The sequence below is a fragment of the Diceros bicornis genome, chromosome 24 (assembly GCF_020826845.1).
Source record: "Diceros bicornis minor isolate mBicDic1 chromosome 24, mDicBic1.mat.cur, whole genome shotgun sequence".
Classification (NCBI taxonomy): Eukaryota; Metazoa; Chordata; class Mammalia; order Perissodactyla; family Rhinocerotidae; genus Diceros; species Diceros bicornis.
The window spans coordinates 47,184,447-47,209,095 of NC_080763.1; the positions used below are offsets into that span (position 1 = coordinate 47,184,447).

A 24,649-nucleotide genomic window follows, 5' to 3' on the forward strand; every position below is an offset into this window, starting at 1 on the left:
GCCTGGTCACAGGTCAGTCAGGTCAGTTTGTTTTGAATCGCCCCTCTTTTAGGGGAGGACAGAAGCCATCACGGAGGTGAAGCTGCTGAGCTGCTTTGATGACCTCGTGGCTGCTGGCACAGCCTCTGGGAGGGTTGCAGTCTTTCAACTTGTCTCTCCATTGCCAGGGAGAAATAAACAGGTACGTACTAACCGTGTTAGCATTTCTTAACTTCTTGGCAAATTCCTTGTGGGTTTTAAAATGAGAAATCCTCATCTGCCTAGAAAATATATGCTCAGAAAAGCTGAACACTGTGCTCTTTATAATCAGATAACAGTTTTGTTCCTGGTAGGACGCTTGGCAAAAAGCACATGTGAGTAATTTAGATTTTCCTTCATATTCTCTGGCTGTGCTGCGTGTGTTTTGAAGGTAAATAGACAGATGGAACCTTGTGCAGGATTCTGCATGGAACACAAGGTTGGGAAACCAGCTCCTCCATAAATAGGAGGGATTGTGTACACCTGGTCCACATAGCCCATCTCACAGTGTTTCTCATTTCTTTTTTCTGTGTGTATTTTTATCGTTTATTCATAGCTTCGGAGATTTGATGTCACTGGTATTCACAAAAATAGCATAACAGCTCTGGCTTGGAGCCCCAATGGAATGAAATTGTTCTCTGGAGATGACAAAGGGAAAATTGTATATTCTTCTCTGGATCTAGACCAGGTAAAATTATTTTCAGAAATTGTAGGCCTTCTTATATTTGGAGAAATTTATTCATAATTGTATTTTTAGTCAGCTTCTCGATCATTGTTCCTTTATAATCTCAATTGTTACTTGTAACATTTTCTCTCAAGGACTTTTCCAGTGTTTATAAGCCTCTACTTCTGTGACTAAAGAGTTGGCCCTTGTTTCTACTGGAACATTCACTTTTTTCATTCCACTGTTGTCTATTGCTACTACTTAGAAAAGAAGCCATTGTCATTCCTAATTCTTTGAAGGGTGATTCCTTTGTAGGGGTGATGTGAAGCATCTCATAATGATAACTATGGACAGAGGTCAGTGCTTTCAGTGGGTGGAGAACTGGCCCCTAGCCACACCTTGCCTGTGAGAGATGACCTTGCGTGGGAGAGGGGCAGAGGAGGAGGTTTGGTGGCAGCACAGTGCCCAGCCTTCACCCTCACATTCGTTATTTTATAGAATCCTCACAACAGTGCTCTGAGCTATGTGTTCTCTCTCCTGATCAATAGATGAAGAAACCGAGGCTTCGAGAGATCCAGTCCCTAGCCCAGGGTCTCAAGCTAATATCTGGCAGAGCTCAACTTCAAACCAAGGTTCTGCTCCAAGGCCCACACCCTTTCCACTGCCCGTGTGCCTCTGTGCCTGCCTGAGCTTTATCTTTTTCTGCCCAGCTAGACTGAACTCCTTGGTGGCACAATCCTTTCGTTTTCTTGTTTGTAGCCTTCATTCCTGGTGCATCGTAGGAATTCAGCAGTTACTAGCCGAGTGCATTTTAGTCTCTCTGATCCAAGACTGGCCTATTACAAATATTCTCGGTCAGTAATTCTCAAACTTTTTGGTCTCAGGACCCCTTTACACTTTGGAAAGAGGACCGCAAAGAGCTTTTGTTTATATGGGTTGTGTCTACGAGTGCACTGTGTTGGAAATTAAAACTGAGAAATTTAGAAATATTTATTAATTTTATTTTGAAATAATAATAAACCCAGTCTATGTTAACATAAATAACATTTTTGTGAAAATAACTATTTTCAAAACAAGTGAGAAGAGTAACATTGCTTTACATTTTTGTAAATCTCTTTACTGCCTGGCTTAATAGAAGACAGCTGGATTCTGCACTCAGTCTGTTGCAATACATTATTTTGGTTGGAGTATATAAAGAAAATCTGGCCTCACACAGACGTGTAGTTGGAAATGGGAGGAGTATTTTAATTGGCTATTCAGAGAATTGTGGACATTCTTTTTTAATCATATCCCCAAATTGACTAATGGTAGTTTTTTTAAAGGTTAGTTACAACGTGGAATCTGAAACCATATGGGTGAAATGTGTGTGCCCTGTTACAGTGAAACCCATTGGCCTCTCTTGCATGTTGAATGGCTCTTTGACTCTTGCATGATTTTGTTAACATCGTGCATTGGTCACTTGGAAAATACTGATCCGATCCACTGAGTGATGCAGATCTTCCACATGTTGACAGATTTAATTATATAATACCAAAAAAACCCACCTTTGTTAACATCACCATCCTTCTGATCAGGAAAGTCTAGCTATTGGGAATCTGTCGCATTCACGAGCGCAGATGCAAGTTTTCAAATTGTAATCTTCACCTGAAAACTTGAAATTTTATTATCAGCAACAAATACTATCACTTGTTTTCCTTGAAGTGACAGGCTTACTTTGTTCTTTCTGAGAAAATGTCTTCCAAGTACCCAAGTTTGAATAATTATAGTATTTCAAGTAAAAATGGTGTTCTGTGAAAAAAAGCAGCTGGTTCAGCTCACAGCTCTAACAATCACACAAGTGCTTTTCCTTGAGAGAACCAGAGTACTTCAGTATGCGGCCGAAGGGCTGTGTGTGCACGCCCCATTTTGTCACACAGAATACAAAGATATGTCTACCCTAGGGTCAAGATTTAATGAAATTATAATTTTTATGCATCAAAGACATTCTGAAGTGAAACAGGTTTTTCCTGCGAGTGTGCGTTGGCGAAGGATACTGTGACTAGTGGAGTTGGTACCCTGCTCAATTCAGGCGACTCGCGGTTCCATTGGCTCTACCCAGCACGGCTTTTGTACCATCAGTACAAATGTCAGCTCAGTGAAAAATGGCAGATAACCTAGTATTATAATGAAAATGGTTTTGACCTCGCAGACCCCTTGAAAAGGGTCTTAGTGACCCTCAGGGACTGTGGATCACACTTTGACAACCGCTGCTCTGCAGGAAGTGTTCTGTTAAGGGACCCCTGTATTTATACTTCCCTGCTCCCCCTCCCCCCGGGCAGCACAGGGAGAACACTCATCATGCACCAGCTCAGGAAATGGAGAGAAAAGCACATGCAGAAAACATTGTCCTTAGTTAGCACTCCGATCGCTTTTTCCCCACAGCTTTATTGAGGTTCCGATAATTTTTTTGAAAGATGCAAGTATTTCGTGAGATTTGCAAAAAAAGACATAGGAGGTTGCTTGTTTTTGCAAAATACAGTACAATAAATTTAATTCCGTTACAAGCTAAGTCAAAAACTGCAAAGCTACAATCTGCATAACTGCAAATGTGGGAGGAAAATCTGCCTTAAAAGTCCTTGATGTTTTGGAGGCAATGGGAATTTCTCTATCTTGATGCATTGGTTGTATGCATTTGTCAAAATTCGTAGAATTGTATATCTAAAAAGGGTGAATTTTACAATATATAAATTTTACCAATAAATCTGATTGCTGTTCCCTCTTTCCCCCCAAAAAAGGTCTGTGATGTTACATCAATATTTCTTAAATAATTGAAGAAATTAGTTCAGGAGACGAGTTACTGTATTTATAGAAGCAGATTTTTGACACGAAGAAATTTAGTTTGTTAGCAGGAAAATGCCTTCTAGAATTTTATTTTGTTCTTTAATATATTTAATACCATTTTAATTTCTTTCTAACCTGTTTCCTCTGACCCTTTTGGATGGCAAGGATATAATGTCCCCCAAATTGCTTTGACCTCTTTGTGGGGGAAGAGTGTAATATGAACTTTGATTGTTGTCACAATAATTTTATAGAAAGTTCCATTGTGTTCTATTAGAATAAATATATGCACGGTGCAACATAGTTCTGCTTAGATCTTTATGGATTCTTCTTTGAAGTATATACTGAGAACATTTTAAAATAAATTATACAAAATTTTAAAGTGTTTCTTGTCGAACTTGATGTAGCCTGAGATAGTTGTTAACGCTGACTATTTTCTCATTAGTGAGGGCTTTTCCAAATAATTTCATTGCAGTGGGTTGATACTGAATCTGATGAGAATTAACACATACATTTTAAGGTGTAAATTGACCTAAGTGCAAATAACAGGAAGGATGCTTCCCAGTCATAGAGGAAGTCAGGTTACTGTAACTCCACGTTGAGTTGGGTTTAACTGGACTCTCTAACAGGGCGTCTGTAACTCCCATTTGGTGTTAGAAGAGCCGTCTTCAATTGTGCAGCTGGATTATAGCCAGAAAGTGCTACTTGTCTCTACTTTACAAAGAAGTCTGCTTTTTTACACTGAAGAAAATTCTGTGAAGCAAATTGGAACACAACCAAGGAAAAGGTGAGCTTCCCAAGTGTTCCAGGTGGGTGGCTACCGAAGGGGCTTTAAGTCTTCGTAGGTTTCCTGTTTGCCATGTGCAAGCCCACAGCGGCTCTAAGCCTGGGGTTCCTGGTGGGTCCCCAGCCTACCCAGGACGCCTCATCCCAGCATCAGATAGAGAAAGAATGCATCCCTCTGCATGTGCGGCCACTCTGCCTTGAGTGCCAAGGTCTGGAGAAGCCTCTGGGGTGGTCTGTTCCGTGTCCACTCCTTGTACGGGCACCCCTCCACCACAGCCCTGGTGAGGGGTCAAGGGCATGGAGCTCACTCCTTGATCAGCCAGTGTTTGCCAAGCGCCTCTGCCCTCTGTGCACTGTGTAGGCTGTGGCAGGCTTAGGGTAACCACAAGGCACAGGTGAGCCTGTGTCATGGAAACTTCATAAACTCAGCAGAAAAGTTGTTACCATTGTGTTACCTGCTATGGAGCAGTGTGCTGTCAGAGTTTAAACAGGCTTCTAAGCCAGCCTGGGAGTGAGGGAAGACTTGCTGAAGGATTGGGGCCGGAGGGAGGAGTGGAACTAGCCAAGAGGAGGGGAGAGGAGGGCCTGGAAGGCATGAAGCGTTCTAGGCTGAGAGATTGTCCCTCTTTTGACCTGATACCTGGAACAGTGAAAGGTAGGCCAAGTCCACTCACCTACCAGCCATGTGGGCAAAGGCAGCAGGAGCCCGTGGTTGACCTACAATTCATAGTCCCTGCCCCGCCTGGAAAGCTGCTGGTAGAAAGAACTCTGCAGCCCATTTCTGTGGGGGTGGGGTAAGTGAGGAGGGAGGGGGAGGTAGAGTGGGGGAGTTAACCCTTATCCTGAGAAGAGAAGGAGGGGCACAGGCAGCCAAGAAGGGGGAGGAGGAGAGGATGGGCATCGGGGCAGGCAGGTTGTGGATTGGGTGGCCGGAGCTGGAAGAGTTCCCAGTTGCCTACAGAGCATTAGAAGGGCAGGGTGGCAGATGGGCTTGAGAAACTCGGAGAGGGTTTGGGTGGCGTTGTGAAGAGTGGAGAGCAGGCAATGTGGAAACGTCGTGGGATTGGCAGGCCTTGATGAGGGCCTGCTGAGGCTGGCGGTGCTGGGTCATGGGAGGAGGTCGGGTGAGGTCAGATGGGAGGAGCCAGCCTCTGGTCATGACAGCATCCATTATTCTGTGTCCCGTGCTCTGCAGCAACACAGTAGAAGTTTATTCTCTTTTCTGCATGGCAGCCCTTAGCTAGTAAAAGACACTGTCGTGCCTCCCCTTCAGCTTCTATTTTCCATGCTGAATACTCACTTAATTCCATCAACAATTTGGCCTTTTTATAGCAGTAATCTCCCTATTGGCCCCTGGAAAACTCAGCGAATTTGTAGCTTGGGCTTAGTGGTTCTGCAGGACTTGGTCTTGACTTTCCCTCTGCAGTATCCCACTCTTCTGCCTGACCTTTTGTCCTGGTTTGTCTCAGTGTCTTACCGCATTGTGTCTTTTTGGAAGGAAGGTGGACTCTAAAGAGAGAGATTTAAAAACCAATTACTGGGGGCCGGCCCGGTGGCGCAAGCGGTTAAGGGCACGTGCTCTGCTGCGGTGGCCCAGGGTTCACTGGTTTGGATCCCAGGTGCGCGCCGACACACTGCTTGTCAGGTCGTGCTGTGGCAGCGTCCCCTATAAAGTAGAGGAAGACGGGCACAGATGTGAGCCCAGCACCAGTCTTCCTGAGCAAAAAGAGGAGGATTGGCAAATGTTAGCTCAGGGCTGATCTCACACACACAGAAGAAAACCCAGTTACCTTTCACGGGGACCACATACCCAACAGTCTCTCTTAAAATCTTGCCTTCTGACCTCTTGTGTGGAAACCTAAGCAACTTTCTGTGAACCTCTCCTGGTGCTTTTGTGTAGTCAGTTTTTTGGCAATGTTGATTAAAAGTGTACTCTGTGCCAGGCGCTGTTCCAGGATGCAGACACAAATGAACGTCTCCCCTTTCCCCTCTGTGGGAAGTGATGTTTGAGTTGAAGCCTAAAGTGTGAGAAGAGCTGGTGGAAGAGCGTTTTGGTCTCAGGGAACAGCAAACACCAAGGCCCAGGGTCAGGCTGGGCTTTGGAACGTTCAAGGAGCTGGAAGGTGGCCGAGGTGGCTGTGGGGAACTGGGTGGGGTGCACTGTTTTGAAATGAGGTCAGAAAGGAAGGCCTGAGCCAGCCCAGGGGGTGGGGCATGCTGTCGCCCAAGTTATTCTAGGTGTCAGGGAAACCATGGAAGGGCTTTAGGCAGGAGAATAACAGTCTGAGCAATGTTTCAGAGCTCACTCGGGTTCTCTGTGGAGACTTAATTGGAGACAAGCAGGAGGGGACCAGTGTGGAGACTACTGCACAAGTCCCAGGAGCAGGCATGGAGGCTGGCACCTGGGTGGTCGTCATGAAGAAGAGAAGGGGAGGTGGAGGGAGACGTAATTTGGAGACAGAAAGGACAGGCTGGATAATGGATTGGCTATAGGAGACAGGGAAGAAAGGAATAAAAACAGATTTCTGTGCTCTTGGCTACAGCAACTGGATAGGCGTTTAACTAAGACAGGAAGCCGTTTAACTAAGACAGGAAGACGAGGTTTGAGGTCTAGACATCAGGAGTTCTGTTTTGAGCATACTGAGTTTGACACCTGTTAGGTGGCCAAGTGGGAATCACACTGAGGAGTAATGTGTACAGGTCTGGAGCCCAGAAAAGAGGTCTCGGCCAGCAATGAATGTTAGGTCATCAGATGCAGGTGACATTGAGACCCCTGACACTGGATGAGTTCACCAAGGGAGAGTGTTAGTCATTCAACTTTGAAAAATCCTTACCGAGTCTCTGCTATGTATCAGGTACCCTTGTCAATCTGGAGAGACGGCTGTGAACAAGGGAAAACAGATCTCTAATCTTAGGGGGCTCACATTCCTGTGGGGGAGACACGTTAAATACATATATTCTAGATTGTTCAGTAGTAATAAATCAGTACGGAGCTAGCAAGAAGGGAGCATGGGACATGGGGTCTGTTTTAGGGAAGGCTCCTCTGAGGTGGGGACCTGAGCATATTCCTAAAGGAGGGAGGGAGGGAGCCATGAGAAGACCTTGGAGAGAAGACCTCAAGGCAGAGGCACCACATATGCCGAGAGATTGAGGGTTTGAGGAGCAGCAAGGCCAGATGTGCGTGGAGGAGAGGAGGAGGTCAAGGGAGGCCCCCATCTTGTAGGCTTTGTGAGCCCTGCTCAGGGGGCTGCTTTATTCTAGTGCCATCAACAGTCATGAGAAGCTTTGACCGGGGAATCACTCTTGCTGTTGTTTAGAGGGAGTTAAGAGTGGCAGCTTGAGGACGCCAGCCAGGGGTTCCCAGGTGATCCAGGTGAGAGGTAGTGGAGCTCACACCAGAGTGGGGTGGTGGGAATGCTTTGAAGGCAGAGCTGACAGGTTTGCTGCCACATTGGCTCTGGGGTGTGAGAGAAATATTAGTCAGAGATTTGCATCCTGAGTAGTTGGGTAAGTGGGGATGCCATTTATTGACATAGAGAAGCCTGGGGGAGGAGATAAAACAGTCTGATGGGGACAGGTAGCATCCTCTTCCTCCAGGTGGAGAGCTGGAGTGGCAGGTGGAGGGCGAGTGTGCATCTCAGGGAAGCGAGTGGGGCTGGGGCTGTGCATTTGGGAGCCATTAGCCTTTAGACAGTATTTAAAGCTCTGGGACAGACAAGCTCACAAAGGGAATGAGTGTAATTAGAGAAGAGGGAGCCTCATCTTCTAGGCATTCCATTGTTTACCTGTCAGGAAGAGGAAGAAACATCAGAAGAGACGGGGAGTTGGAGGAGGCTCAGGGGAGTGAGGAGTTGGAGGCCACAAGGAGCAGATATCTCGGGGGGCCATCAGCTGTCTCAGAGCTGCTGATGGGCCCCGAGAGATGGGCTGAGATGTACCTTTGGATTTGGCAACATGGGGGCCACGTGTGACCTCCCTCATGAGAGCAGAACCAAGGGATTGGAGGGGCTAAAGGAGAAGGAGTGGACAATGAGTGTAGGCGACTTTTTGGAGGACTTTTTTGTAAAAGGGAACACAGAACTAGGGGCTACCTAGAGTGGATGTGTGGTCTGGTGAGTTTTCTAAAGATGGACAATGTGGCAGCACACTGGGTGGATGGTGTGGGCCAGCGGAGAGAACAAAATGGCGGTGCAGGTCGTTGCATCCATGGAGCCCTCTAGTGGGCGACATCAGAAGACAGGTTGTCCTGAATAAGGCCAGGGATGTTCTCTCCGTGGGGAAGGAGAGTGTGGGTGCAGGTGCAGGCAGGTGGGTAGACTCAGTGGTAGAAGATGAGGTAGTCCTCTTCTGATCAAGTCTGGGAACCTCTTAAGATTGACAAAACAATATATATGGTACTCCCAGAAAATCTCAGACCCCAGCGTCCCCAAAGTTGTGTTATATCTTTGTTCTCCTCTGTGTTTATGTTGTATTATTGTACGTGTCAGAACCCTCCCCATTCCTCTTGCCATGTCTCCTGCAGTCCCGTCGTCAGGGACGTCCTGTGTCAGCAGCACCTGCAAGTTGCAGTCCGTGCTGGGTGTGGAGGTGTGGGGCCTGCACCCGTCAGAGCCAGCACCATCAGGAACTGTGTCACTGTCACGCCTGTTTGATGGCCTTAGGCATTTGGCTGTTGACATTATTGTCCGGGCTTCTTTGGCTCATTCCCCACATTCATCTTGGACTTTCATTTTCCCGTTTTGGGCTCCCTGTCAGCGCCCAGCATTTCAGCTCTGTGGCCAAGTCAGGGGTTTAGGACAACTTACACTTGGCTCTAGCTAGTTCTCCCGGTGTAACTGCCTTCTCCTGACCCAGGAGCCACAGGTTTCAGCAGTTCCTTGGAGCCGCCCACCAGGACCCTGCTCAGCACGTTCCTTTCCCCAGAATGCCTGTTGCCCTTTTCTCAACCTGGTAGTAATCCATTCAATGTCCAAGTTCTAGCCTTCTATGCCCAGTCAAAATGTGTCCCCTTGGTCTGTAGTCCTCGAGCAGCTCTGTGAGCCTCAGATACAGCACCTCCTAGATGCTGTGTGATTGTCCATGCAATGTTGTCTGCAGTGTGTTATAAGACAGGGCCAGGGTTTATTGTTTATGTTGCCACAGCACCAAATAGTGTCTTCCACAATGTAGGAACTCCCGAAATGTTCATTACAGTGACTGCTTTAGTTACCTAAGGTGAGCAAATCAAAATGGAAGTGACGGGCCGGCCTGGTGGTGTAGTGGTTAAGTTCTCGCATTCCACTTCAGCGGCCCGGGGTTTGCCGGTTTGGATCCTGGGCGTGGACCTACGCACCACTCATCAAGCCATGCGGAGGCAGCATCCCACATAGAGCAACTAGAAGGATGTATAGCTATGACGTACAACTATCTACTGGGGCTTTGGGGATAGAAAATGAAAAAGGAGGAAGGTTAGCAACAGATGTTAGCTCAGGGCCAATCTTCCTCAAAAAAAGACGACTTTAATAAAAAAAAAATGGAAGTGACAAGAGTTTTGTAAGAGGCTCTATAAATAGAAGGAAAACAGATATAAAAATTGGATCACCAAATAGAAATTGATCGACAGGAAAGGTAGGAGGAAGCGGTTATGGGCTGCCCTGCGAGAGTTTCTTTGGGTCTATGTAGAGAACCTTTCCAGAAAAAAATCCCCCAAAGGCAGTAATCAGACACGATGCTGATTACAGAGTTGTCCATGAACGATCTAAAGTATGTGTGTCAGAGCATTCTTGGTTAGTCTAACAATCCTTGTTTCAAAGCTGAATCTGATATACAATATCCTCCTTGGACCCTATCCAGAGGGATTTAGTTACTGAGGAACCAGAGGGACCTAGTCAGATAACTGACGTGCAGAGAAACGTCCAAACACCTTTATCTGCATCACTGTGTGGGCTGGGCTATGGGGACAGCCCCTCAGGGGTTGGGTGTGCTGCTATGTGCAGTGAGGGTGAGGAGGGAGGCGTAGCACACATGATGAACACGCGATGGTGACACGGGCAGAATTAGAGGCAGCTCCCAGCTGTGAGCACCTGTAGCCTCCTGCATGGCAGTTAGGCATTTGTGGGGACTTTCAGTGTCACAAGCATTGCCTTTTGTGCCTTCATAGATGACCTCATTTAATCCTCACTTCAGCCTTTGAGGTGGGAATTACTATCCCTGGTTTACAAATTAGGAAACTGAGATCCAGAAAGGTTACACATCACATAGCTATTAAATGTCAGAGCTGAAAATTGAGCCAAAGTCTTGATCTAAAGCCAGTACTCTTTCTACTGTTCATAATCAGAGGAATATTTTGGAGAGAGAATCAGCAGGACTTAGGGTTGAACTGAAACTGTTAAAATTTGAACTCTGGTAGAAGTCAGCGAGTTGGCAAAGATATGGAACCATGAGAACGCATGAATTGCTGATGACAGCAGAGATTGGTGTGATGATATGGAAAAAAGTTTGAAATTGTCTTCCAAACTTGAATATGCTCTTACTCAACAACCCAGCAATTACCCAACAACCCAACAGTTTCACTCTTGAAGTATTCTTGACAAATTCTTACACTTGTGTGCTAGGAGGTTATGCGTAACTTCGTAACACTGTTGTTCAAGATATAGTCATGTGGGATGAAGGAAACAGATTAGTAGTTCCTGGAGGGAAGGGGGTTGGGGGTGGGTGAAAGGGGTAAAGGTCACACATATGTATGGTGACAGACGATAATTAGACTACCGGGGGTGAGCACAGTGAAGTCTATGCAGAAACTGATAAACAATAATGTACACCCAAAATTACACAATGTTGTAAACTGTTATGATTCTCAATAAAATTACTGGGAAAAAAAATTAAAATAAATGAATAAATGAAAACCAAACAAAAAACCAATACTGCATTCTGTACACAATAAATATTTCTTCATTATAAAGGAAAAAAATACAGTCATGTGCTGCTTAATGACCTTTTGGTTAACAACAGACCATATATATGGGGGTGGTCCCGTAAGATTAGTACCATATAGTCAGGTGTGTAGTAGGCTGTACCATCTAGGTTTGTGTATAAGTATACTCTATGATGTTTGCTCAACGATGAAATTGCCTAACGATGCATTTCTCAGAATGTAGCCCCATTGTTAAGTGACGCATGACTATAGTAAAAAAAAAAAAAAAAAAAGTGGTACTAATTCAAACCATCAACAAGAGAGTGAATTAATAAATTGTGGAATACACTTTAACAGTGAAAATGAATGAGCTACAGCTTCTTTTTTATCAATAAGAATAAATCTTAGAAATGTAATTTTTTTTGTGTCTGTGAGAAAGATTAGCCCTGAGCTAACATCCGTTGCCAATCCTCCTCTTTTTTTGCTGAGGAAGACTGGCCCTGGGCTAACATGTGCACCCATCTTCCTGGACTTTATATGGGACGCCACCACAGCATGGCTTGACAAGCAGTGCATTGGTCCGCGCCCAGGATCCAAACCTGCAAACGAACCCCGGGCCGCTGCAGCGGAGCACACAAACTTAACTGCTACGCCACTGGGCTAGCTTCAGAAATATAATGTTAAAACCAAGTTGCAAAAGTATACAAATAGCATCATACTGTTTTTTTATACAAATGAAAGACAATACTAAAGTTTGTAGTCTTTAGGGATGCATAGATGTGTGGTCAAACTATCCATAAAAGCAAGGGAATGATAAACACAAAATTCAGTCTAGTGGTCACACCTGGGGACCGGAGGGGACAGGAATGTTTAGGAGCATGAGAGAGCATCAGCGATGTTACTAGTGATTTATTCTAAGTTGAAGGATGGGTTCCTGGGTGTACATTTCATTACTACCAAGCCTGGGGACCAGAAGGGAAATTGGTGCCTCTGATGAGTTCAGAGAAATTCTGAAAGGGCTGCATCAATTCTAGACGTAAAGCCTCATTCATTGGGATGATGGAGTGAGCATGGCAATCAGGCATTAGGAACAACAGAATTTCAGAGTAGGGAGAGGATGGTCAGACCTAGGTTTATCACCTTCTGCCTCACCTTCTTTCCTCTTCTCTAAAACAGGATTTCTAATATTTGCCTCACAGAGTTGTTGTGAGGATGAAACAAGAGAGTGAAGATAAAGTGCTGGGTGCAGCTCGAGCCGCAGTGATTACGCAGTAAATGGTTGCTGTGAAATCGGGACATGTGCACACTTATGAGCGTGTTGTAGGAAGTGTTAAGACAGTGCCCTTGTCCTCTGTGGGCACAGGGATGATAGTGTGGTTCAATTCACAGTTAGCAAAAAAACAAACTATAGAAGAGGGTTTGAAAAAAAAATCAATCTTGTTTAGGCTCAGCCAAAAAATTCTTGTTATAGTCAATATCAGAAGTTGACAACTGTATCATTTTAAATCAGTCCATACCTGGTTTTTCTTTTTCTTTCTTTTTTTATTCTAATTTCAGCACTGGGAAATTTGGGGCTTGTTTTATACCAGGACTTTGTAAGCAAAGTGATCTAACCCTGTACGCATCACGGCCTGGGCTCCGGCTGTGGAAGGCTGACGTCCATGGGACTGTTCAAGCCACATTTATCTTAAAGGATGTCTTTGCTGGAGGAGTCAAGCCTTTCGAACTGTACCCGCGCCTGGAGTCCTCTGACAGGGGAAGTTGCAGCTTACCCGAGAAACACCTGGGGCTTGTTTCATGTTTCTTTCAAGAAGGCTGGGTGTTGAGTTGGAATGAATACAGTATCTACCTTCTAGACACCATCAATCAGGTGAGTGAAGTGATTGCACCGCATCCTTGGTTTCTAAAATGAAGAGCATATTTACGGACTCTTCTGCTTCAGTTCTCTCAGGATAGAAGGAACAGTATCGATTCTAATGCTTCCCTTTTTCCATTGGGCCACTCAAGGAAATCAAATGGAGGTTTGGTAGTTTTGTAGATTTGAAAAAATATTTAGTTTAGATACTCATAGTCCTGTCCCCTGCCAATAAATTATGTGTGTTTTTTTGTATTTAAGCACAAAAGTAAACTTGTTCTTTTTTTTTTTTTTTGTGAGGAAAATCAGCCCTGAGCTAACATCCATGCTAATCCTCCTCTTTTTGCTGAGGAAGACCGGCCCTGAGCTAACATCTATTGCCAATCCTCCTCTTTTTTTTTTTTTCCCTTTTTCTCCCTAAAGCCCCAGTAGATAGTTGTATGTCATAATTGCACATCCTTCTAGTTGCTGCATGTGGGACGCGGCCTCAACATGGCCAGATAAGCAGTGCGTCGGTGCGTGCCTGGGATCCGAACCTGGGCTGCCAGTAGCGGAGCATGTGCACTTAACTGCTAAGCCATGGGGCCGGCCCCCAAACTTGCTTTTTATAGTCTGTTTGGATCGTTTTTTCTGACCAAATTAGTGTGAGCATAATAAATGAAAACTTGAACGTGACAGAAACTGTGACACAGAATCCCTCCCTGAGGCTGTCCCAGGATTGCGCTACACAGGACAGGAGTCTCTTTCTCCAGCTTTCGTTCTGCCCTGTTCTTTTACCCTGGTTTCCGCCACCCAAGTGGAGCCACATTATGTTGCCATTTGTTTTTTTCCACTCAATGATGTATCTTGGCCAACTTTCCAGGATCATTAAGTCATTGTAGGAAGCAGTTTCTGTTTAAATCAGGATGATACAGACTATTACCGTGGGAGTTGGATACAGTTTTCAGTTTCTCCCTGTCTTAGGAGCAGAGCTTTTGCTCTTTGGTAAATAACCTCCTGACTTCCCATTCCCACCCCAACCCTGCTCACGTTTCTCCTCCTGGAAGCCAGCAGGCCTCTGACAGACACCTTTTTCTTTCCTAAGCAGAGTTTCACTACAGAAGTTAAAGGTTTTCTGATTTGGTGTGTGTCACCAGAAAATGAAATTCGTCTGCACCTCATTGAAGCCTTTTAAATTATTATTATCAGCCATGCCTGGTAATACTGGTTTGGTAGAAAGAAAACTGACCCGAGAAGGCAGAATCCTCCTTTTCCTGGAAGATTCTCACCTGGTTCTGCTTCTGGCCAGGAGCTTCTCATTGCCTGGCTTGGCCTCCTCACCTGGAACATGGGGAGGGAGTGGGTTGGGTTGGGGGGGTCACCAAGGTACCTTTCAGCCTTCAGTTTGTTTCTTAAGGAACATTTTGAAAGAAACTTTTGTATTCTTCCCCAATTATATTCTTCCCCTTAACTTTTCCTTTTTCTCTGTAGTCTTTGAACCTAATGTGCAGTTATTAATTAGCAGGGTCAAGATACTTTGTAATTGTGCATCAGTCCCTCTCTTCTGAGCACTTACCCAGGACTTTGTCCAATAGGTATAATTAACTTCATTTTATAGGTGGCGAAATGGAGACAAAGGGACTGCCCATGAGCAGATGTGGCTGCCATCAAAGTCTGAACATGGCAACATGATTGGCAGCTCTCAAATGAATGTCATGTTTCTAGCTGTTCATCAGGACTATTTAAGAATTAAGAAAGAACTTAGACCTTTCTTCTCTTCTACAATGAACTGAATTTTTATTTGCACTGTTGCCTGAAAAGCAAGAATTTTTAAAATGAGTGTTGGCTCAGGATGTCCTGTGTTTTATTTGCCATCTGCTTTCGCGTGACATGAAGGGAATCCTTGGTCCCTTCATTTGTTCACTCAGAACCATGAATTGCAGTGCATGCTAGTCTCTCCCACAGGAGTACACACAGTAGGGGATCTAGACCTGTCAGCACATTATTCCAGCCCAGGAGTGACGTGCCACACGGGTTTGTATAAAGTGCTGTGAGCTATGAGGAAGCGTGGGCATTGCCAAGGAGGGCAAGCTCGTCAGGGGACACTTCCCAAGGAGGTGGCATCTGAATTGAGTTGGAACTCTCCCAGCGAGCGAGGGACAGGAAAAGAATTCGAGCAGAGGGCATGACGTTCTGGAGGAAAAGGGCTGGGGTTTGGACTGGTTGTTGGATGCACCTGAAGTAGGGAGGAGGGCAGTTGTGTGAGGCTGATGGGCAGGTCCTGCAGGGAGGATGAGCTCTTATAGGGAGGGGGGAGCAAGGCGCCGGGACAGTGCAGAGAGGGGCCTGGGTTGTGGGGGAACTGTTGGCTCAGTCATGTAAATTTACTGGCAGCTTACACGACTCCCAGTCACATATCTGTCAGATATTACCTAACTTGAGGTTGAATTACTCTAAGAAGTTTCAGAAAGTTGTCATAACAGCACAGTCATCATTTGACTCCTTTGGATTCCTACACATGTGTGTATACTTTGAACTATTACTATTGCCTGGTTTTGTGATTTTTTTTTTTTTTTTTTTTTTTTGGACAGGCCACAATTGCTGGTTTGGAAGGATCAGGTGATATCGTGTCTGTTTCCTGCACAGAAAATGAAATATTTTTCTTAAAGGGAGACAGAAACATTATAAGAATTTCAAGCAGGCCCGAAGGACTAGGGTCAATAGGTTTGTATCTGTTATAAATGTCCTGTGTGTATGCAATTGCAGTTTATAATTTATAAAACTTATCATTATTTTGCTAGTTAAATGATTGTAGCTTTATTTAAACAAGAAGATATATGGAGAGTTTCCTATGGTTCTTAAAATGCTATTTACGGTACTTTTCTTGAAGGTTGCCTACTTTAAGGCTTACGTCAGACAGGGTCTCACATTTGGTAGAGTTGCTTCCCTGGGTCTGGAAGATGCAGAGGTTGGGTGAGTAGGAGGGAGAACTCAGCACCCACTTGACTGATCTCTGACACTGAGACAACATGTGGGATTAATGCTCCAAAAGACATACATTTGCATAAGATTTTAGAACATTTAAATCTGTCATCTGGGACATGTCTTTTACCCTTAACACAGTTCTTCCTTGTGGTATTGATTATTCTTTGTGCTTTGGACTTTTTTTTGTAATTCGTATAAGTCCCAATTCTAATGAGCAAAGACTCTTCATATGTATTCTCGTGTACGTACCCACGTACTTTATATATTTGAGGCTCATCAGTGAACTTGTTCCTTACGGTGACGACAACAGCAGTACAGGCCCCTCCCACCCTCCTTCTCCCCCTCCTCGCTATGTTCCAGAGACTGGGCTGAGCACTTAACATTCGTGTTCTTTCTTTTCTTTTTGGTGAGGAAGATTGGCCCTGTGCTAACATCTGCCAATACTCCTCTCTTTTTGCTGAGGAAGACTGGCCCTGGGCTAACATCCGTGCGCATCTTCCTCTACTTTATATGGGATGCCGCCACAGCATGGCTTGCCAAGTGGTGTGTCAGTGCGCGCCCGGGATCTGAACCGGCAAGCCCCAGGCCACTGCAGCAGAGCATGCGCACTTAACTGCTTGTGCCACCGGGCTGTCCCCAACATTCGTGTTCTTATAAAATCCTCAGAACAACCCCATATGGAAGGTGCTGATCCTCTAGGTGAGGAAACTGAGGCTTGGCACGGTGCAGTGACTCGCCCACAGACACCACTGCTGCGATGCATGAGCAGCACACCTGGGGCAGCTGTCTGGCCCCAGAGTCCCTGCATTTGTATGGCCTCTTAAGTTCACAGAGCAGTTTCACAGGCGTCCGGTTTGACTCTCGTGACAAGCCTGTGGGAAACGTGACCTGTGGGTCTCCCCGCCACTGCGTTTCCCCATCCAGGCCGTCTTCCTCCCGGGGGTTGGAATGGCCTCGTCCCTTCCTTGCTTGCTGTGCTCTTGTTGCCACCATTAATGGGGTGGTGTGCAGGGCACCTCCAGTCCACTGCTGCTGGCTCCCCCGTCTCGGCTCTCACTACCACCCACTCCCCCAGCGCGCTAGAGGAGTCCAGACACTACACGTATGGCTGCTCCCAAACATAGCCTGCCTTTGTTGGGGCGGTGCCTGCTCCCCCCCATGCCTCTCCCCTCCTCTGCACCCTCCCACTCGTCATCAAGATCCAGTTCAAGTGTCCCTGCATTTTTGATACTTTTCCCGAGTGCCTGAGTTAAGTCAGTCTCTCCTTCTCCTCGCTGAGTTCCTGGGGACCTTTTTTCCTACTGCTGTTCTGACTTCAGAGTCATTTACTTACCATTTACCTTGCCCTCACAGAAGAATCCATTTTTTTGGTTGTGAGGATCTTGTGACTCACCTTTTTGGCCCTAACAGCACATGGTATGTAGAGGACCCTCAGTACGTGTTTGTTAATCAGTGGCATCCCCGTTTTACAGATTAGAAAACTGAGGATGGCATAGTGAGTGACAAGCCCCAAATCACCGTTCAGATTTCTGCTTCAGCCGATACCTCTCCTGCCTCACTAAGTTAGTCACTGGGGGACCCTTTGCCATAGCTGTGGGCCCGCTGCTGGTTCCCTGGGGTCTCCTGGCCACAGGGGCATCTTCACTGTTATTTCTACTCTGATCAGCATCAGCTAATGTCTGAGTAAATGCAAGAGAGGGAGCGGGGGTCCTGGACAGGGATGCAAACCTCAGGGCCTGCAGAGGAAATGGAGTGCCCTGCCCTGGAGCACAGGCAGCTGCCGGACGCTCGTGCTGATGCGCAGACGCGGCTGCACGAGACAGAACTATAGCTTTTTGTCTTTTTATAATGTTAGAATACAAGGTGTAGCTAATAGGAAAATATAAAAAGTCTCACATTACCCGGATTTTTAGCACTTGAAAAGATAAAAATGTAATCAAGCTATCTTGATCCTAAATTTATAATCTCTTAAGAGATGGAGAGAAAAGGGCTGAATTACCTCTTAAGTCACAGAGAGCAAGTTGGGATGAATATCGTTCCAGAATCATAATTTTTATAGAAAGGGAATAAGCTCGGACTCCTCACTTTATGAGCTGGGGACCTTACCGGTGTAATCAAGGGGTAATGCAGCTTACAGAAGAGAAGTGACGTGGAGCCACGAGGCTCAGCTCCAGACCACTGCTGTTCGGTAGAACTTTCTGCAGTGATGAAAGTGCTCTGTATCTGTGCTGTCCGGGAGGTGGCCACTGTCCACACGTGGCTGCTGAGTACTTGACATGTGGCGAGTGCAACTGAGGAACTGAATTTTAAATTTTGTTTCATTTCAATTAATTTGAATTTAAATGGCTACATGGTTAGTGGCTACAGTATTGCACAGCACAGCTCTAGACCAAGATCTGCCATTAGCTTCTGTAATCTTCAAGTCACTTCCTTCCCCTGGGCTTCACTCTTGTAGTGCCCAGTGTGCGCTCCGGAGCCTACAGTCTGCACCTGACCACCCGTGGTAGAGAGCAGGAATTCCCGTCTATCTGGTTGATGGCCATGTCTCAGCACCTAGAGCAGTGTCTGGCACACAGTAGGTACTCAGTAACAAAAGGATGGCCAAATGAATCAAAATGGTCCATAGTCCTGTGTTGATGGTACTATGGCTAGAACCATTCTGGCCCTGGTGACCTTCTGGTGTCATATTGAGAGAAGGACGAGCCCACAGAGGTGGGGACAGAGCAAGGCACTCGACATTCCCCTGCCCGATCCTCACTCTGCTCTCTACTTGCATCGGATGCTGACTACTTTGATGAACTTCTCTGTCTGGAGTTTGTTCTAGTGGAAAATTACCTTTGCTTCCTTGAACTTCGAAAAATTTAATTATAGGAACACAAACATTTTTCAAATGCTCTACGAGTAATATTAAAGTATATTCAAGGCATAGGATAAATATGAGATGTCACTAAGCCCTTTTTTAATAGACAGGCATCTCTCCTTTATAAATTTTCAGTTTGTAAATTGAAGTGAGAAATGCTCTGTACTTAGTGTTATTCCCTTACTGTTGAGTTATTTACAAAAGGCAGCTGTGGTGAATTATTTTACTGAGCTTCCTGGAGAAGAAAAACCATTTGTTGGACTCTTTTGTACGTTTCTCTTAATTCTGCTAGTTTCTCTGAATTTAGCAGGCTGGTATTTAGGGCCAGCAGACCTGAACAAGAGCACATCCACTTTCTCTTGGATAACCGGTAGTAAAACTGAGCTCTTCTTTCTCAGTGCGACACACTCTGGAGATGTCAGGATGTACAGAGCAAGTCCGTGTGCAGTATGTGGAGAAGCCATTGGGGGCCACCGTTTCTGAGACGAGGCTCAGAGGCTCTTCCGTGGCCAGTTCCATGGCCAGCGAACCGAGGAGCAGGAGCAGCTCGCTCAACTCCACCGACAGCGGCTCTGGGCTCCAGGCAGCCCCGGAGCTGAGCAAGGGCAGCCAGCCCACCTCACAGAGATTCAGTGTGATCAGCTCGGAAGACTTTGACCAGGAGCTCATTGTGAAGCCTCTCAAAGTGAAAAAGAAGAGGAGGAAGAAGAAGACAGGTACCATCTACAGCAAAGCACCACTGATTCCTTCTGCTCACGTTGGGGCAGTTTTACCAAACTCTTTGGGAATGCTGCTTCTCACTAAATGACCGCTTGCCCGTTCATTGAAAAGCAGAGAAGGTCTTCAGAAAGCGAATGTATTCCTTCTGCAGGGGAGTTTTACTGTGAAATATTTTATACGTTATACATGCACATGTAAAGCATCTTTGTAGGGTTTAAATAATAATATAACATACACCTGTGTACTTACTGCCCTGCTTAATGGGTCTGGGTTTTATACCTTTCAGTATATAAATAATAATTTGGGTTTATTCATGTATACCATTTATTTTCCATACCAGATTTTATGAGCCTGGATGGAAAGTCATAGAAATAGATTTACACTGGTATCTAGATGGATCATGAGATTTAACATTGATTTTTTTAACTTTTTACTCCTTGGTGCCTATTAAGCTTCTCTAGCTAAAGATCACTGCAATATTGAAAGAATGTTATCAGATTCCTAAGCTTTTTAATAGTTTTAAAAAATTCGTCTGTGATCCATTTGTTACCTCGTTTTTCTTAGTTAACATTTCTTGAGTGAGGCCTCAGAGCCATTCGGTGTGTATGTGGATTTGCATCCATTAAAAACATCCCTGCATTGGGATAATTTGTACTTAAGAGATTTATTTATTCTTCACTAATTAAAAATCCTTCATTTAACATGTATTTTTTAAGCCAAAATTTTGTTTTTTAATTAGTCTTCCTCTTTATGTAGACTCATATCTCATTTTAAACATTCTTATTTTAAATTAGAAGGTGGAAGCAGGAGCACCTGCCACAGTTCCCTTGAGTCGACTCCCTGCTGTGAGTTTCCTGGTGACAGTCCCCAGTCCTTGAACACAGACCTGCTGTCCATGACCTCAAGTTTGGGCAGCATCATGGATCGGTTAAGCACAGAGTCTCCCGACCACGAGAGCAACCTCATTGGAGAGGTGAATGGTGTCCTGCAGGGAAATAATGACCCTGAAGCATTTAGTGTCCTGGAGGTGCCTGAACCAGTCCCTGACTTGCTGAATAAAGAAAACGACAGTAGAACTGAAATCCCACAGTGTAACCAAGCAAGCAAGACGAAGTTGCACAATGGAGTGTTGAGTTCACCCTTGCAAGCGAGGGAAGACGTGGAAGGTAGTGATGTCATAGAACTCGAAGAGGAGCCTTGTCCTGTGGATGATGGACTGAATAGCAGACAGTCACCCTGCCAAGAACAGGCCAGCTCTGCTGAGGCCCAGGAGGTGGGAGGCATGGAGCCTGATGACCCCCAAAGCACTTTCTCTGAAGCCCCCTTCTTGGACTCACTCCCAGTGCCTTCCAGCCTCAGCTGGGCCCCCAGTGCTGAGCAGTGGCTGCTGGGAACCAGAGCTGATGAAGGCAGCCCTGAGGAGCTCAGCGAAGAGCAGGGCTTCCTAACGCACACGGACGCCCCTGACCACCTCGGCTCAAATCTCTGGCATGCTGTCACTGATGATGACACAGGCCAGAAAGCCATGGCCACTTCCGAATGTGACTTGGGGGATGTGGGGGGACGACCGACTCCCCCTGTCTCTACCCTGGCGGCCAGCACCCACGAGCATCCCCTCGAGCAGCCCTCCCGGGACCAGGTGCTGACGTCCAGCGACGATGAGGACATCTATGCGCATGGGCTGCCCTCTTCATGCTCAGAGACGAGCGTGACAGAGCTTGGAGGTAGTCGCTCCCTGCAGGACCTGAGCCAGCCAGGCACAGATGACACCGGGTTGCTAAAGTCAGATCAGGTATGCGGCTTCTTTCTTGAGGGAAATCATTGGCAAACTGATTATTTTGCTTTTTATGGAAAGAAATTACGTTCCTACTGTGAAACTTGTAGGCCATATGTTTTGAAGTCTGGGTTTGGGGGTGATTTCTGGCACAGGGACCTTGAATGGCTTGGACTCCTGCTGACCTGTCATCCCCTGCTCAGTAACCCACTTTACCAACAAAAGTAGCATCTCGCTGTTTATTCTGACCTAGCAAGGCCGGCCCAGCACAGGCAGTTAGTGTTAGTCGTCTCAGAGAAGGGCTGAATTGGTCTGGGGACCATTCAGAAAACCAGTGGGCAGAGGACCGTCCACTCATGGAGAGGAGAAGGCTCTGAGCTGGTGGGACTTAGGGACTCTCCTACCCTCCTCCTCAGACAGGCATCTCTGAGGAACTGGCAGCAAGAAACTGGCCGTTTCCAGACTGCTGTCTCCTTGGCTCCAAACAGCGGCACCCAGGCTCCCCTCTAGGCTGTGTAGAAACCAGGTTTGGGGTGTTCAGTGTCCTGTGGGTCCACCCAGCCCGTGCAATTGAGATGGTTATTAACTGTTCTTGGTCATTTTCTATAAAGTGGTTTTTAGTAAGTATTTGCTTTCCTTAGCAAGTAATTATTAGATATATTGGTTTCAAGACTAACCGTGTATTGTAACTTTTCCTACTAAGTAGATGTGAGGTGGGGATTGTGAATGTGAACTTACAGCCACGTGTGCTTTCCCCAAGTGTACCACTGAGTTGTCTCAGTGCTAATAATGGGTGACATTTGGGCAGGTCTCCCCGTGTGCCAGGCACCGTGCTAAGCACTTTACAAGTTTAACTCATGTACTTCTCTAAAAAGAAAACAAGCCATGAAAAAGGTACTGTTGGGGTCTCCGTTTTACAGAGGAGGAGATTGAGACTCAGACAGTTAAATGGCTTGCACAGGTCACATAGCAAGTGAAGGGCAAGGCTGGCCCCAGGACCCTCCCCACGACCTCTGTGCTGTCCTGCCTCAAAAGTGAAATGTACTACTTACTTGTTTTGAGACAAAATGCCAAAAGCTTAGACCCTTCACTCGGTCTTTGCTGCATCCATCCTTTCTTGAGTACATTCAGCTGCCAGGCTCTGTGTTTGGTGCTGGGGATACCACAGTGCACGTGACAGCCAGTCGTGGATCTCAGAGTCTCAGGGGGCAGCCAGACACGTGTGAGATCATCTCGGTTGAGGGAGACTCTGGCGATGGTGATGAGCAAAGTGCAGGACTGTAGGAGCCACAGCGGGGTGCCCGCCTGGTGACGGCATCGGCTGGGCAAGCCGCGTCTGGAGTGGGCTATTGGGATTCTAGGCCAGAACTTTAGAGGAGCCCTGCGCCAGGTGAGACGGAACCCAGCACTTTGAGGGCCTCTCCCCACCTTCACGTTCCCCCCTCATCCCCCTCCAGATAGCTAGAAAACCAAGAAATTTGGTGGGGTTTTCAGGGGGTTGATAAGGCTTGTCATGGTGAACAGGGCAAGATTAAGAAGGGGTGGGCCCCATTCTCTTTGAAGCACTTCGCTCCATATGTGGGTAATTGTGCAAATACATTGATTGCTTTTGCAGTTTTAGAAAACTGTTAAAGTACAAAGACTTTATTTAGCTTTGATTTTTTTTTTTTAAAAATCCTAGCAACTCAACCTTAGTCTACAAAATTCAGTCAGGCAGAGCATCTTGGCCACATTTCCATCAGCCACATGATGTGCCACGTGTCCGATGATTGGAAAAGAGCTTGAAAAAATCTGGTGAAAAAACGATAGTGGTAGTGCTGCTTCCTAATCTCTAATGCTTAGATGTGCAAAACGTCAATTTGCATGCACGTGTTCAGGAACACGCCTCTTTGTGTAAAGTGAGGTATACCTGTAGAATAAAACCAGATCCTGTTAACGTAAGCACTTTGTTAGGAAGGATGTTGTAATATGACCAGGTGTTATCCAGCGCTGTTATGGGGTTTTTGTAGGACAACAGCTTCCATTTCAGAATGCTTCTATTGAAGCATGTCCAGAGATAGTGGAGGCCGGTCTCTGTGTGGCTTCTCCGAGATCCTTTCAGCTCTATGATATTAATGATCTCCTGCACCCTTTTCTTGTTGACAGCAGTACGACAAATGCAGCTGTGTCCCCTGCCACCGAACTCACCAGGCTCTGTCCTTGTTAGTTTGCAGAAAGCTGGATGGGCTACTCTGGCCCCGGCTATGGCATACTCAGCCTGGTGGTCTCCGAGAAGTACATTTGGTGCCTGGACTACAAAGGTGGCCTGTTCTGCAGTGCGCTGCCTGGCGCTGGCCTGCGCTGGCAGAAGTTTGAAGATGCCGTCCAGCAGGTGGCAGTCTCGCCCTCAGGTTCGCCTCCCCGGCTCCCTGCTTCCTGCCCTGAGGTGTAGACAGTTTAGCGCACAGCAACCCTGCAACAACTCCAGTCCGTTCAACAGACTTGCCATTTTTGGCAGGTTTGAGAGGCAAAGAACTTGAATTACTTCAGTTGACATCAATTAATAAATAGTGTAAATGGATGTTCAGTTTGAGTTTTTGGTTTTTTATTAATTACAGTGGTAACACATGAAGATATTTTTGTAAGCTATACAAATAGCTTGAATTTTGAGGGTTTTTGTTTTTGAGATATTAACGTACATTATATATACATATTATATATATAACATAACATATATATTATATATAACATAACGTTATAAGTTATCCTTATAGAATAAAATGTGTTTCTCTTTGTTTTTTGTGAGGAGATCAGCCCTGAGCTAACATCTGCCAATCCTCCTCTTTTTTTTTGCCGAGGAAGACTGGCCCTGGGCTAACATCCATGCCCGTCTTCCTCCACTTTATATGGGACGCCGCCACAGCATGGCTTGCCAAGCAGTGTGTCAGTGCGCGCCCGGGATCCGAACTGGCGAACCCCGGGCCGCTGCAGCGGAGCATGCACACTTAACCGCTTGTGCCACCTGCCCGGCCCCTAAAATGTGTTTCTATATTTCTTAGTGTTGCTTTAAAGCAACTGAGTTAACAAAGGCCCATGGATATGATGGATATGTTCAGATTATTTGGTTCCTTTTTAGAAATTATTTTTTAATGAGCTATGTATATGCTTTGGGTGAATAATCTACTCCCTGACTGTAAAAAGGAAATGCATTTATTCTTTCATGCCACGATTAGGCCATTTTTAGTGAATTGGAGGAGATGTTTCTTGAATGAGGTTCTGCTAGGCTGAAATACCTCCTTTGTCTGCACGGGATGATTTGC

General features: G+C 45.9%; 1 protein-coding gene across 4 annotated transcripts in view; it reads left to right on the forward strand.

Annotated features, from left to right (window-relative positions):
* Positions 1–24,649, forward strand: part of TECPR2 (tectonin beta-propeller repeat containing 2) — a 103,029-nt gene that overhangs the window by 27,714 nt on the left and 50,666 nt on the right. For all 4 annotated transcript variants that reach the window (XM_058567746.1, XM_058567745.1, XM_058567744.1 and 1 more), the window contains exons 3-10: positions 53–181; positions 575–706; positions 4,129–4,286; positions 12,735–13,047; positions 15,603–15,735; positions 19,255–19,572; positions 20,371–21,368; positions 23,557–23,740. In XM_058567746.1, the coding sequence (XP_058423729.1) occupies positions 53–181; positions 575–706; positions 4,129–4,286; positions 12,735–13,047; positions 15,603–15,735; positions 19,255–19,572; positions 20,371–21,368; positions 23,557–23,740 (2,365 nt within the window). The remainder of the gene's footprint in view (positions 1–52; positions 182–574; positions 707–4,128; positions 4,287–12,734; positions 13,048–15,602; positions 15,736–19,254; positions 19,573–20,370; positions 21,369–23,556; positions 23,741–24,649) is intronic.